Source organism: Neovison vison, chromosome 12 (assembly GCF_020171115.1).
Source record: "Neovison vison isolate M4711 chromosome 12, ASM_NN_V1, whole genome shotgun sequence".
Classification (NCBI taxonomy): Eukaryota; Metazoa; Chordata; class Mammalia; order Carnivora; family Mustelidae; genus Neogale; species Neogale vison.
In genome coordinates, this window is record NC_058102.1 from 24,122,499 (window position 1) to 24,138,486 (window position 15,988).

The 15,988-nt window shown below is 40.2% G+C and overlaps 1 protein-coding gene across 1 annotated transcript in view; it reads right to left on the reverse strand.

The window, feature by feature from the left end:
• Positions 1-341: 341 nt before the first annotated feature.
• The window catches only part of CFAP54 (cilia and flagella associated protein 54), a 322,605-nt gene continuing 306,958 nt past the window's right edge, over positions 342-15,988 (reverse strand). Inside the window, exon 68 of the mRNA XM_044227472.1 lies at positions 342-577. Coding sequence (XP_044083407.1) covers positions 440-577 — 138 coding nt within the window. The 3' untranslated portion in view covers positions 342-439. The remainder of the gene's footprint in view (positions 578-15,988) is intronic.

Consider the following 15,988-nt stretch of genomic DNA (forward strand, 5'->3'; position numbering starts at 1 on the left):
TATTTTGTTCTTTTCTCTTTCTCTTTCACTGCAGCATAGTTTCCTACTGGAGGCCACTAGCACGGTCCTCCCAGTGACAGCTATCAAAGTTCTTCAGTTGTTTCATATTGCCTGGGGGCAAAATTGGGCCCAGCTGAGAACCACAGTTTTAATCCAATCTCGTTCCATGGACACATCTAAAGACAACGTACATGTGAGCTATATAAACATGAGAATAGTTGCACGGGACACACACATATTTCTATGAATAGTTCTGTAAGACGGTTTTAATAAGCTGCAGCATTGTCATTTAATTCAGATACAATTTAAGACCTCACTCAAAACTATAATTTTTGAGGAAGTTTAGCTTATGTAAGAAACCATTTTATTTTGCTTGTTACAAGAAGACCAAAAAGTATTCAAATCAAGAAAAACAGCATCAGTTAAATCCTTTACAAGATTAGTTCTGTAAAGAACATTGGGGAATGATGGACACCATCCAGCTGAAGAGCCTTCCTCCTGATATAATACAACCATTCGCAAGGTCAAAAAGTCTCTCAAGATTGAATATAGATGGCAGCGAGATATCGAATGGGACCTGAGAAAAAGCAGAAAGTGTTCATGAAATGCATCGTTTCAAACTGTTGGCTGAAGTAAAGTTCTCAAACATATAAATACCAATTCCATACAATGGTTTTATATGAAAGATATTTAACTCTTGCCTCAGGCAAAATACAAAGTTTCATATCTCTGCATGGCTGAAATGTCACACTTGTCATTCTAGAGCCTATTAAGATTCATAGATTAGCCTATAAAACAGCAGATATTTTAGAAATACAGACTATCTGCATCTCTATAATCACTGTATATGATTCTAATGGCAGGACTTTGGCCCTATTCCTAACAAAATGCTTTCTTCCGTAACAGGCTGCCCAGTTGACAGATGTCCCTGTCTTTGAGCTTCAGTCTTGCCACAGTGAAGCAAGTTCTGTTTGGTGCTTGCTCACTCTCTCTGAGAGAGGCACCGGATTGCCATGCTGAGAACGAGTACAGTCAAAGTCACCTGGACAGAAGGAAAGATGAAAAATAAGACTGCCTTTATGATCATAGTGATGAGGGAGCAGAAGCCTGGCTGAGGACAAAGCAAAAGCTGGCACCTTGCACCCCCTCTTCACCCCCTCCCCTCAGTAATATGTGTGACATTCCTCAGGCACCTCTGGCTGCCCTAAAAGAAAAACAAATAGTTAACTTGCAGAGATCACAGTCCTGCAAGGCAGGAGTCTCCCTTGGTTTACAAATGTCCTTGAGATTTACAACAAAGAAGTTACCTTATCGATAGCTCAATTTCCAAAGGCACATAACTCAGTTCTTCAAGCCCTCAATAAAGTTAAATTTCTTCTACACCCAAATCTCACTAACAAGGACACTTGATAGCAGGAATGTAACATTCCACCAGGAGACTCCCAATTGTCTTTATGTTAGTGCCTCATTAGGGGGAAAGTGGCCTTGGCTTGATAGTAACCAGGCCTTCAATATCCTGACAGTCTTCTTTACCCCAATAGCCCTTCTGAACACCCCTTTGTCCTCACCTACCCAACTCCTGTGTATATAACCAGCCACCCCTCACATGCCTGGCGCAGCAGCTCTTCCTGCCCACGGGTCCTGCCCCCGTGCTTTAATAAACCACCATTTTGCACCAAAGATGTCTCAAGAATTCTTTCTTGGTCATCGGCTCCAGACCTCAGCCCACCAAACCTCACCTAGGTTCTAGAACTTCATCAGTAGCAATGGTTATTTCACTGAGAGAGAAGCAGGAAGGAGACGTAATAAACAGGAAGGAACTTTCACGTTTCCTGGGGACCTACTTTATGCAGATCTAGATACTTTGGAAGATGAATGAGCAAATGTCACGCAGAATGACCACAACAGATTAGAGATGCTTGTGGGCCTAAATTCTGGTAAGAAATTAGAAGACAGGTTTTATTAATTTCCTGTCAAATTATTAAATGAAGCTTTTATTCTTAAGAAAACACAGGGAACCTAAACATGGAGGCTGGTTTTTATTTCTTTTTCTTCATTTCACTGGATTAAAATAGGACAAAAATATTCCAGTGCTTTCTATAATTTAACATAATAAATAAGTGGAAAAAACATGTACATGTTTATAATGTCCTCCTTTCTCACTCAATCCTGAAGTAGTATTACCAGTTTGAGGGGCATCTTTCCAAGACTTTTAAAATTCTCTCACAAATGTATATTCATATGGGTTCGTTCTTTCTTTCTTTCATTTTTTTTTTTTTTGAAATAGGATAACTAGGTTTCCATTATTTGCCTTTTCAATTACCAATATGTAAGGGAAATCCCTCTTTAATCAATTCAGGGAGGCAGAATAACCTACATGGAGTTTAAGACTGTGTGTTCTGGAGTGAGACTGTTTTGGTTCAAATTCAGACCTCACCACCAGCTAGGTGAGCTTGAGTAAAGTATTTGACCTATTTGAATTTTAACCTCATCATCCATAAAAAAGAAATAATATTGTATTATAATTGTTATTACAACATATTGTTGTTACAAGATGGAATGAGTTTATACATATAAAATACTCAGAATGGTGCCTCGCACACAATGAACACATAACAAAGGGTCCGCATTACTGTCATCGTCAAACATGTTTTTCTTAATGGCTACGTAACAATGCATGAGATGGCCGTGTCCTGTTGTTCAATCACTCCTTATAAAGGTTCTTTCTAGTTTTTGTACATGTTTGTTTATTCATATACATCCTTGGGTGTAGATGCTTCTATTTCCGTACTGCTGATACCCCAAGATGGTTTGGTTTAGTCAAAGGGTGTTTACATTTTACATTTTAATGTTTCTTGCCAGATTACTTTCCAAATAAGTTGTAGTAATTAACACTTCCACTGGAAATATATGGATGTATGGATAACCAGTTGACCCAGATCTATTTGTTGAAAAGACTTTCTTTCCTCACTGCACTGCAAAGTCCCCTCTGACATAAGCCATGGGACCGAATATGCATGGATCTCTTTTGGGACTGTATTTTGTTCCATCGGTCTATGTCTATACTTACTCCAATCCCACACTGCTATTACAGCTTCTTCATAAGACTAGATAACTAGAAGTGTAATTCCATTAGCTTTGTTATTTATTTTTTTTTTTTGGATGATTTTGGCTATTCCAGGTCCTTTGCATTTCTGTGTAAATTTTCTGATATGACTGTAAATGATAGCTTTTCAAATCTGTCATTTATAATTTTTTCCTGCTGTATAGAAATAAAGTTTACTTTTACATTCATATGCATATAGCAACTTTGCTAAATTCACTTACTCATTCTAAGAGTGTATCTGAAGACTATTTTGGATTTTCTCTGTCTATAAATAGTAAGAATTTTATTCCTTCCTTTCTTCCTTTACTTCACTGGCTGAAAATCCCCATACAGTATTAATTAGAAATGATGACTGGATGTCATAAACATATGATTAATTGACTTTTCAACTCATGGAAAAAGGAAAGGTTTATTTTAAAAATGGCTTTGTAAAAGTGACTACTACTGGGAGCCTGGGTGGCTCAGTGGGTTAAAGCCTCTGTCTTCGGCTCGGGTCATGATCCCAAGGTCGTGGGATCAAGCCCTGCATCGGGCTCTCTGCTCAGTGGAGAGCCTGCTTCCTCCTCTTTCTCTCTCTGCCTGTCTCTGTGCCTACTTATATTCTCTGTCTGTCAAATAAATAAATAAAATCTTAAAAAAAAAAGTGTCTACTACTAAAATTCATTCTTTTTTTTTTTTTACTTACATCCTCTACTATTTTTGTTAAATTTATTCCTAAGCATTTTATAGTTCTGTTAGTTTGAATGTTTTAAAGTTTTTAAATTTCTATTTAAAATGATTATCCCTGGGACACCTGGCTGGCTCACTTAGTAAAGCATATTGAGTCTTGATCTCACGGTTGTGAGTTTGAGCCCCATGCTGGGTACAAGGATTACTTAAAAATAAAATCTTTTTTTAAAAATGGTTTTTCTTAGTAGAAAAAAAGTTATTAATTTTTATATCCGCCACTTTATCAGAGTCTCTTAATCTAGTCATTTTTAAAATGCTTACACTTTGGTTTTGCAGTTGTATCATTTACAAAAAAATATAATTTTGTTATTTCTTAGTATTTATGTTACTGATTTTATTCTTTTGCCTCACTGCAATAGCTAAAAATTTCAAAGTAATATTGATTCCTAGAAGTGTTACAGAGTCCTGTTACTGCTAAAACTTCTACTTAAATTAGGAATAGAAGGTAACCACCTAAACATGTTCCAGGTAATTTATGAAATTTTATTTTATTAAACAGTAAAGTTAAAAAGCCACTGTCATCAAAAACATGGAGTCCAGTTTTTAAAAATGTTGAGTTGGGTGAAAATGTGAAATTTATTTCACACCCAAAGTATATCAGTGCTATAAACATTATGAGAATCTGAATGAACTTCAGGAAGTCAGAGCTATATCTTTTTCCCCAGAGAGTTCAAGATTTACAAATTAGAATTTATAAGATTTCAAATAAAATGATAGAGTTAAAAGGTAAAGTATTTCTTTAGACTTGTTTCTTGATTTGTATCTGCTCAATCTTGATACCTAGACATTTAAAGTAAGCCCACATTGGGACGCCTGGGTAGTTCAGTTGGTTGAGCGACTGCCTTCGGCTCAGGTCCTAATCCCAGCGGCCTTGGATCAAGTCCCTCGAGGGGCTCCTTGCTCGGCGGGGAGCCTGCTTCTGCCTCTGCCTGCCGCTCTGTCTGCCTATGCTTGCTCGCTCTCTTTCCCTCCCTCTCTCTGACAAATAAATAAATAAAAATCTTTAAAGTAATCCTGCATAATGTTTTATAATGTGAACACACCCATGAACCTCAGAGACTTTTGCCTGAGGATTGATTGATTGATTTGAGGATGAGGAGGGGCAGAGGGAGGAGAGAATCTCAAGCAGACTCCTCGTTGAGCGGAGCCTGACCTGGGGCTCAATTCCTGGACCCTGAGATCATGACCTGAGCCAAAGTCAAGAGTTAGTTGCTTAATCCACTGGGCCACCCAGGCACCCCAGAGGCTCAGAGGCTTTCAGTGACTTACCCAAACTCCCTCAGCTAGTACATATCAGAGCCAGGACCTTTACTCCTGGCTCCTCAGAACACGTTCCTAACCACTCTGTGTACGGCCTCCCCTGCTGCCCAGCAGTCCTCTGAGCTCCCCCGCAACCATGTACAGCCATCCTGGAAAGCCCCTGCTCTCTGCAGCCTCTCCTCCCACTCCCACCTGACTCCTGTCTTTTGCTCCCTCACACAGGCTCGATGGCACTCTGGACCCTCTTCCCATTTTGATATTGGGAAATTTTATGGGCTTCCATATGGAATTTCTCAAGTGAAGTTAAACTTAGGTGAAATTACTGAATTTCTTGTTTTCTTTTCTTTTTCTTTTTTCTTTTTTGCCATTCAACAGAGAAAGGATTGGCAATCCTATAATCATGGGGGGAGTCTTTTATGTCTTTTGTAAGTAGCTTTGAGTCTGAATTGTCCTGGACAAGTTACCAAGGAGTCCTGGCTCCTTTTTGTGGCTCAAGAAAGGCTCTGTGGAGAGAAAGGAAGGAAAAAGCCTGGCAGGTAAGCAGACTGAATTAATTCAAGTAGGTTATGTTTTAAGGGGCAGTATTAGAGAAGTGGAGATAGTTCTGCTTGGAAAGAATAGAAGTTGGAAATAAGAGGAGAGGAAAAAAGGTAATCAAGTTGGGGTGCATCAAAGGGGTTCACTGCCAGGACTTGAGTTTGTCTGGGGGAGTTCTGAACGTCACTGGAGAGTTAAAGGTTATTTGCCAATGCTATATTTTATATGAGTTTCTGCATGAAAACTAGATTCTGTCATAATGAAAGATTTTATTACTTCTGTTCTTTTGCTCCAATAACTTTCCTTGACTAAAAGAGAAATTATATAGTCTTCAAAGTATCTATGGTTTTTCTCAATCCAGTGAGTTTTTATTGAGCACCTACATTGAGGAATTTTCTTGCTTCTCTCTCAGCACAGTGTCAGTTGCCTTTTTGTTGATTCCACGTGTTAGTGACCCAGAAGAAAGGGAGGGAGAACGCTGAATTCCCACTACTCCATCACGTCTGCCTCCTCTTGTAATTGGTAAGTGGGTTTTCAGAAACTATGGGCTTTGTGATATGGATGGATTTAACTTGGCCTCCTTTCAAGAACTTTCAAACACAGAGAACCAGATCCATGGGGGGAAAAAGGTTTAAAAGCCTCAAAGTAGGAAAACAAATGCTGTTTTTATCCAGCATTCTCACATGTAAGTTTCTGTACCATGTTATAGTTCTATCTCAACACATCCCCTGAGTCTTCGAAGTTAATAATTTATTGTGGGTTTTTTTTTTTCCAGACAGGAAAAACATGCATTCCAAAGTAGGAAGGATAATATGATACTAGTTTACTAAAGAATCAATATTATGAATGACTGGTGACCCCGCGGTTGGAGTTCTAGATGAGAGGGAACTAGAGAGATTTGGCTTCACTGTACTTCATATAATCAAGAGAATCCCACCACCAACAGTAATAGATATTATCTCCCCAATCTAACGGGTACAGCACCCAACTCTTAAGAAGGTGAGAAGGGCTCGTATACAACTCTGCCAGACCACAGGAAATTTCACACTTTGCTGAGAACACAATTATCTTTTCCAGCACTTTAATCTTGTGTTAATAAAACTTTAAATATGACAGAAAAAGGTTTTTTTTTAACATAATACGAGGTCAAAAGGTCATCCTGGTAAGATGGTAGAAATCTTTTAAAATTAAATTTTAAAGAAATAACATTATTATAAAGACATCTTGCAGAGAACAAGAAAATTAGAAATTAAAGATGGGATATGGGAGAGAAAGCATTTGTACTGAGAATTGGTTCAAATAGCATATGATCTAAAAATATTATTGATTCTTCCTAAATCATCATCATTACCACTGCTATGGTCACTGTGTGACCACCGAGCCTTGGCTGTGTAGGGCATTTCCTTGAGCTCTGGAACAGAGTTCCTTTTAATAAAGGACAATTCTTGTGCAGGCCCATTGTCCCACATGCGCAGGAAACTGTGTTTCAGTCAGGCCAGAAACAGTTAAGCAACATTTAGGGGCCCTGTCTCTCTTCTTATATATAAGTAGATGCCAAAAATGTTTTGAATAATGGCCTCTTTGTTGGACTACATAGAGAGTGCCTCTCTAAGGAAAGATATATTGAGGGGGACTACATCCACCGGGTGTACGTTGAAAAATCAATTTTAGGATATGCTCATAGTTTACACTGTGGTATAATAAAAAACAAGTAATTGGTCTTTGCCCCAGATTCTGGCATAAAGCTCATAAAACCGCTGGAAATTTTCCTTTGTGTGGTAATACTATAACTATGGAAGGGAAGGGGTCTGGTAATTTTAGGATGGAGATGGTCACCAGGAAAACCAACCATGTGATTGGAGGGTTGGTATTTTCAGCCCCAGGCCCTGATCTCTGGGAAAAGGAGCAGGGCTGGAGATTGAATTTGATCACAGAAGCCAACCATTTAATCAATCGGGGCCATGTAATAAAATCTTCACAGAAACCCCATAACCACAGGTTTCAAGGAACTCCTTGGTTGGTGAACACACTGATGTGCTGAGAGGGTGGGGAGCCCCGAGAGAGCATGGGAGCTCTGCCCCTTTCCACCTCCCATATCTTGCCCTTATCCATCTCTTCTATTTGTTCCTCGGTTGTATCCTTTATAATAAACTAATAATTGCAAGCAAAGTGCTTTCCTGAGTTCTGTGACTCATTCTAGTGAATTATCGAATGGGAGGGGATGTCAAGGGAACTTTCAAATTTGTAGTCTGCGGAGCACAAGTGTGGATAGCCTGGGCACTTCATTGGTAGCTGGCATTGGAAGTGGGGGCAGCCTTGGGTTAAGCCTTTCATCTGTGGAGTCTAGGCTAACTCTGGGTAGTAGTGTTAGAACTGAATTGAATGTCAGCAAATTGCAGAATCGGTTGGTAACGGGGAAAAAACGCCTAACAGTCCTATCTGGTATGTAAATTAGGGAGGTGCTCAGCTAGTGAGTGTCTTTGGGCCTTTGGGGCCTTCTACACTCCCCTCGTCTTTGCCGCTATTCCAGCTCCCTTCACGCCCCTTCCTGGGCCAAGCCGAGCCACTCCTCGGTGAAAAGCGATGGAGCTGGCGGTGAGATCGCCATTACGGGTAGATGCTTTTCATCGGGAACTATTTAAGAAAACAATCCTGGAAGGTCAAAAGAGATTCTTAAGAAAAAAGTAAAAGTTTAGGCTGTACTTATCAGGCTTGTTCTAACTGCTCAAGAGTCTGAGGCCCAGAAAAAAGAGTCTTTCCCTGTGACACCCTATTGTGCAGGAAGAGAGCAGCTCTCTCCCTCTCTCTCCAGGAAGGTGTTTTTCACCATATAAAGAACTAATATAGGGTCTCAAACAGGGCAAATCCCCTTTAAAATACCAAAAGCTCTAATCAGAACAGGAAGGATGAGTTATGCAACCAACAATGAAGTGCTTGGGGCATAAAGGCTAGATGCAAGTTCATGGCCAGTGGTTCAGTGCTTATAATCAGGGCTTTGGGGGAAGAGTGAAAGTTTCTTGGAGAGAGGATTTAATGTTACAAAACTAATGCCTGTTTCTCATTCTCGGTGGAAATGTAAGAGTATAAATTCTGATATGGTACTTATGGGTGATTATATCACTTTACATCATTGCCTTTATTTTTGGAAGATAGTTTTAAAGCTTTACTGAGTCCTTGCTTTTCCTACTCTGAAAATATACATCTTCTAAGAAAAGAAGTCTGCATTTGTTGAGGTTTGCAAATAAGCTAGAGTCTTTGTTTTACAGTTTATTTTATCCGTAAATTAACTGTTAAATGGAGGTCAAGAGAAAATGGGATTGAGCTATGCGGTCACATTGTAGAATGCAGTTTCAGTCACGATTGGGTGACATGTGTATGATGTTTTTCCCCTTACTTCTCTATTGGAAAATAAACTTCAAGCCAGAGTATTCTTCCTAGCTCCTTTGGAACTCTTCTAATACCAAAAATAAGGACAATTGAGGACTCACGTATTCATCACTAGTCAGGGATTTTATTTTTATTTTTTTTAACTCAGTGCTGAGGTTCAGACTCCTGAGAGACAGACTCTGAGATGGAACTCAGCTTCCAGAAAGATCATTAGGAAATACTCTTGGGATCAACACCCATGGGGAAGGGAAAGACAGCAGATTGAGCAGAGAAAGAAGATGGGCTGCAATGCAGTCACAGGGAAGGGCTCAGCCAACACCATGGGGGTTCTGAAGCTGGGATGCCCCTTCAGAGCTGTGGGAGGTGGGTTGGGTCTTTGCACCCCATATCAACCAGTAATCAGATGCTGACACCCCCCCCCAAGGAAGCGGACAGCTCCTTTCACCACGCACAATTCCTGGACAGGGTTGAGAACTGAGGGCTGTTAGCATATTTCCCAGAGCTGGGAAAATGAGCTCTTCAGTCCTGAAGGGGAGATCTGGGCGGTTCAGGGAAGGGCCAAGACAGGCACAAATATTTAATTCAGTGATTAACTATAGAACCATTAAACAACTAACAATATGGCAAAAATCATACTAGTATATAACTGATACTACCCAAAGGGAGATTTGAAGTAATAGTTATGTAGGAATTCATATATCGGATTTCCAGATGCTGCTTTTCTGGGTCATGGTAAAACAAGCTTAATACATTTCCAGTATAACTCCTATTAATCACTTTATTTGATTACCCCGAGGAATAGTCCCCCTTTTGAAATATGAGGAGAAGAATCAGGAAATCAAGAGTAGGAAGAAGATTCAGAAACAACTTCTTCCCTCAAATAATACCTTCCCATAACCTTAAATATAAAGACATTCAATAATTTCACCTAAGCTTAACTTTACTTGAGAAATTCCATACAGAAGCCCTAGAACCTTCCATAAAAGTTCCAAAGCTGGAAAATGGTCCAGAGTGCCACAGAGAGAATAGGAGACTGCAGTCAGGTGGGAGAGGGAGAAGAGGCTGCAGGGAGCAGGGGCTTTCCAGGGTGGCCGTCCCTGGTTGGGGGGAATGGAGCTCAGAAGTCAGTTGGGCAGCAGGGGAGAGGCCGTACAGCAGAGTGGTTAGGAACGTGTTCTGAGGAGCCAGTCTGCCCGGGTGTAGATCTTCTAACGCTAACTAGCTGAGGGAACCTGGGCAAGTCGCTTACATTTTTCACATGTTATATATGGATAATAAGAGTATCTACCTTGGGATGCCTGGGTGGCTCAGTCAGTTAAATGACTGCCTTCGGCTCAGGTCATGGTCCCAGGGTCCTGGGACTGAGCCCTTCATCGGGCTCCCTGCTCAGCAGGAAGCCTTCTTCTCCCTCTCCCACTCCCCCTGCTTGTGTTCCCTCTCTTGCTGTCTGTCAAATAAATAAATAAAATCTTAAATAGTAATAATAATAATAGTATCTATCATAACTAGAAACGGAAATCCAAGGTCACATGCTGACCTTTACAATGTTTGCACATATTCACGTCTGACTGATGCTGTGACAAACTGATGACAAACCTAGTGGCTTACAACAACATAATCTGTTCTCTTACAGTTCTGGAGGAAAAAAAAAATCTGAATTTAGTTTCCCTGTATGAAAATCAAGGTGTCAGCAGGGCTGGCTCTTTCTGGGAGCTGTAAAGGGAGAATCTGTGCCCTTGCCCTTTGTAGCTTCTAGAGGCCACCTGTTTCCTTTGATCTGTAGCCCCTACAGCATTCACACCAGGTCTGCTTCCTTCATCACAACCTTCTCCTGTTGTTGTCGAATCTCCCTCTATCCCCCTTTTATAAGGATACTCTGACTACATTTAGGGTCCACCTGGATAAGCCAGAATAATCTCCCCATCTCCACTGTTAATTTAATCACATATGCAAAGCCCTTTTTGTCATACCAGGTAAGGTTCTAGGGATTAGGATGCAGGTATCTTTGGGGGGAGGGCCATGATTCAGCCTACTACATGGGCGATTAAATGATATGGTTTAGTTCATAAGAATATCATATTTATATCGTATCTGCTCAACAGAGTCTTGGTAGCTGGAGTTATTGCATTGTTTCTCTTTAAAAATTCATGGTATTATTTGCAACAACATGGATGGAGCTGGAAAGCATAATGCCAAGCGAGGTAAGTCAGTCAGAGAAAGACAGATGCCATACGATTTCACTCATATGTGGAATTTAAGAAACAAAACAAATGAACGAGAGAGGGAGAGAGAAAGAAACCAAGAAACAGACTCTTAACTATAGAGAACTGAGGGGATGCAGGGGGTGGTGGTGGGTGAAATAGGTGATGGAGAGGAAGGGTACATTTATCATGATGAGCACGAATAATGTAGAGAGTTGCTGAATGACCATACTGTACATCTGGAACTAATATAACACTGAATGTTATCTATACTGGAATAAAAAATAAAATTCACGGCATTCCTGCAAAATGCCTATTGTGCCAGAAGTTGTTAGTGTTCACTAAAACACATATTTGTCCCTCTAAAATTCTCTATGTGCCTGCATAGCAGGTTGAAGCCAATACCATATGAACAGAAATTATGGTAGTCATTCCATGCTGGCTCTTGGAAATGGTTATCCTAATTTATTGCCTAAACTGGGACACTTTCTGAGAATAAAAGGAAAGTATATTAAGCATCTTTCCACATCAATAGGTATACGTTATGAGTGGTGCAGGCAAACTGAGGTGCATGGTGGACCTACTTAAAAGCATCCAGTGAAGTCCTCTAGTTCTCCTCTCCTGCAGTGGTGACCTTGGAGGCCACGAGGTCCAGACAGCATGGCTAATAAGTAAAAGGAGAGTTGTTCCACCCTCACAGAACTTTGCATAAGAAAGAAAAGAACCTTTATTGCCATGGAGATTTGGGGATTGTTGGCACAGCATAACCCAGCCCATCCTGTCTAGAACACGTATGCTCTGGCAAGTCTGGCAAGTTTGTCCTCTCCTTATCATATGGGGTAGAGGGAGGGAAGCAGCTGCCATCAGAGTAAGGGTTTAACTCCTCTTAAAGGTCAGGACTTTGAATCTCAGCAGCAAACTTAGAGGAAGAAATGCTGTAAGTGGGTACACTGAAGCTGCGCTCCCTCCTGGAGGGCTCTATCCAGTCTGCCTGTGGGCTTTTGACCAGGGATGTAGAAATGAAAACCCCAGAGTTCAAACAATACTTGGCATTTCCTGATTTTTTTTTTTAATAACAGGAATCACAGGGCTTATAGTCCAGCAAATAGATACGAAAGGCTCTTTTTGTTCTTAATTGTTTTCATTTTTTAGATTTTTTAAATTAATTTTTTTATTATGTTACAATGAATCATGGAACACTACATCAGAAACTAATGATGTACTGTATGGTGAATAACATAACTTCGTGGGTTTTTTGGTTTTTTTTTTTGTTTTTTTGGTTTTTTGGGTTTTTTTTTTTGTTTTGTTTTTACTTGAGAGAGAGAAAAGGGTCAGAAGGAGAAGGAGAAGCAGGATCCCCACTGAGCAAGGAACCTGACCCCGGGCTCCATCCCAGGACCCCGGGATCATGACCTGAGCCAAAGGCAGACACTTAACAGCTTAACCGACTGAGCTACCCAGGCGCCCCAGGAGGAGACTCTTTTTTTAGAACAAAGTCTGGACAAAGAACATGAACTGAAGTTCGAATTTTGTTCATGGGACTTTGTTGTTTAGAACCAAAGCCTGACAGGCTTTGTTCATAGCTTCCACTTGCAGCAGCAAACTGGAGGGCAGACCTCCCGTGCGGGGCCTGGAAAGAGAAACTGCTCACACTGACTTCTTTATTCAGCTCAGCGAACACGGCAGCTGCCTGCAAACCACTCTCACAATATGGCCGACACTGCCCGGCAACGTCTGATAGAAAGTCTAACAAAGTTTGCAATTGACAAAGGAATTTCACATCAATCCTTTCACAGAACTCTTTTTAGAATTTCTAACTTAAGCAATCAACCTCGTGTGTCAATATTAATAAAAGAGGACGCAGAAGAAGGGGGCAAGAGGAAAACAACAGGCAGGAGAAGGAGGAAGGCTGGAAGGAGGTGGAGTGGAAATTCACCACTGAGCTTCCCTGACATCTGTAGGCATTATGTCCCAGGTCCTGCATCAGGAACTTAGGGCTATGGATAATTCTGTGGCCACAATAAAATGTGCCAATGTTTGTAAGAATTTTTTTGGCTCATCCAGAAGTGTAGTCTAATAGCTCTCTGGGGAATTAACACTGAGTGAAAAAATGACAACCCCCCCAAAGGGTTCCATAGTGAATGGTTCCTTTTATATAACATTCTTAAAAAAGACAAAATTATAGACATGGAGAATAGAGTAGTAATTGTCAGAAATCAGGTATAGCGGTGGGGGTCCTTGTAGTGACAAAATTGTTCTGTAACCTGACTATAAATGTCAGTGTCTTGGTTATGATATCCTTTCATTCTGCAAGATGTTACCACTGGGGACAACTGGGTGAAGGGTACACAGGATCTCTCTATATTATTTCTTATAATTGCAAGTAAATCTATAATGATCTCAAAACAAAAAGTTTAATTAAAGAAAAGGATGGCTGAAAAATAATAATACATCTATTAAGTGCCCATTTACTCTTCTGAAAATTAGCAAATATTTAGATAGGCTGAAAGCCACTAATGAAGGAAGTTTCCAATGGTCAGATGAACAAAGACTCATTTCACATTAAGGCAGGAAAAAAGAAAGATGACCACAATGTATCGAATGCTCACCACTGGCGTTACACTGTCGGGGTATGAAATGCATTGAATGCTTTTTCGAACGTAACTCTCCGTGAGGAGAACCTACAGACAAGAAACTGAAGTGCTGTGAAGTAAAGTAACTTGCAATCAATAGATGGTGGAACCAAGAATTAACTCATGTTTTTATCCACTAAGATACATTCCTTCCAAATGTATCTGCCTTAGCAGAATCTAACAGCCCTGGGGTCGTTAAGGATTAATGACTTGTCCACAGGGGGCAAAACTGGACAAGAGCTTGTACCAAGCGGTCTTCCTATCCTACTGGGCTCTCGCAGGTGGCTGAGAAAAAAACATAATGGCATTAGCTGCCTGAGATACAGGCAAAATAAGAGCAAAAATCTCGAATGGCTAGTGTCCTAAGTATTAAGGAGGAAAATGGGTAAATTTACACCTGCTCCTTCTTGGTGGGTTTATTTTAATATGAAAACATTTGTGCAGAGAAATTCCAAAGCTTACCAGTTGACTCAGCTATATGAGGCAAAAGTCAGTATCTCTGAAAATGGAAATATAATCTCATTGCTAAGGGTACAGTTTTTTAATAAGGGAAAAGGTTCTGCAAAATGAATGAGGTAAATGAAACTGTTTACCTCCGTTTTTAGCAAAATGGAAAGCAGTAAACAGATCTACTAATTATACCCCTGCCTTTCACCTCCTTTGAAGATACCCAAAGTGACTAAACTTCAGGAAGTCGTCCCTTTGGTTCAGAAATGTAGTTTTATCCTGAATGAGGCCAGGCTTGCTTGATCCAGCAGTATACACACTGCTTGCCACTTAGAAAGTAAATACAGAATATCAGGTTCATGATTATATTTTGGTTTAAATTACATCCAAGTATCATTATACAGCAAATTGCACATCTCACAAAAGTAGGACCAGTCCTTTGAGCACAGAGAGCACAAAGACTCTGGTTCCATGATGAGTGGGAGCGCATTTCACCTTGACACTATTGCTGGCAAATCTCTGAGAGATGAGCATTTTGAAAACGCTATAAACAGCTTAGCCTTTTCTTAGCATTTTGAAGAGCACATTAATAGCCTGGCCTTTTCTTAAGGGCTTTCTTTTTCCCTTAGCCAAATTTGACAGCTAGAAGTGAACAGTGAGAGGATGGAATCAAAGTCAGGGCTATGTTTTAAAAGCAGTGTGGAACTGATGTCATTCGGTATTGTCTTCAAAAGAATATAAGAATATTAAGTGGATGTCTCATGAACTTACACACAAAGGATACTCTTCACTTGAGGACAGAATGATAATGTCTCAGAGAAGAAAGATGTAATTCAGATGCCCATAAAATCTATTCAGACAGCTCTTGGCTGGTACCAAAAAAAAAAAAAAAAAAAAAAAAACCAGAAGAAAAAGAAAAGATTTCCTTTTCTTTGAGAGTTACAACTCCACCAAAAGAAGTTATAGTTATTAGTAAAATTAATTTTTAAAGACTTAATAAACAGCTACTGTAGAATATGTGAAACCTTAAGCCCAGTGCTATAAATGACAGTTTAAAAGACCACATGGTTATTGTCACCATTTGGAAAGTTTTGTTAAAAAAAAAACAACAAAACAAGAGGCATAGGGTAATGTAATGAAATTAGCCAAAGGAAATTAACTAGCTTGGCATCAGCGTGTAAGATTTAACAGCCTAAAAAACAAGTGAAGTGGGAGCTGTCCCATATAAATAGGGACACCTAAAACCCCATTCACCACCCAGAAAAGCTGCATTCAGTCATTTCCAAGGGTGCTTTGACAACCCACCTGGTTTATCTTCTACCCTCTCTGTAGAAATGCACAGCAATTTCTGGGCAGCTACAGAGCATATTTGGGGAGAGTTGCCAATTAATTTTAAAAGCTGCCTAAGCAGGTTGCCAGGAGCGGCCTCTGGTCAGAGTAGGAAGAAGCCAACAAATTGGGAGTGCTCTGCTGGATGTTGGGCAGATTGCATTTTCCCAAAATGGCTGCAACAACAGCTCTCGATCCCATGCCCTTCTTACAGTTTGACCTTGACACTCTGCCCATCAAGAGGTAGAATCTACATTCAGCCTTGAACCTGGGTGGATTTGGGACTAACAGGGAGAAGGTGTTATGTGGCTTAAAAAGCTGGGGCAGAAACAGTGATAGAGTTTTCCCTGGTTCTCTTG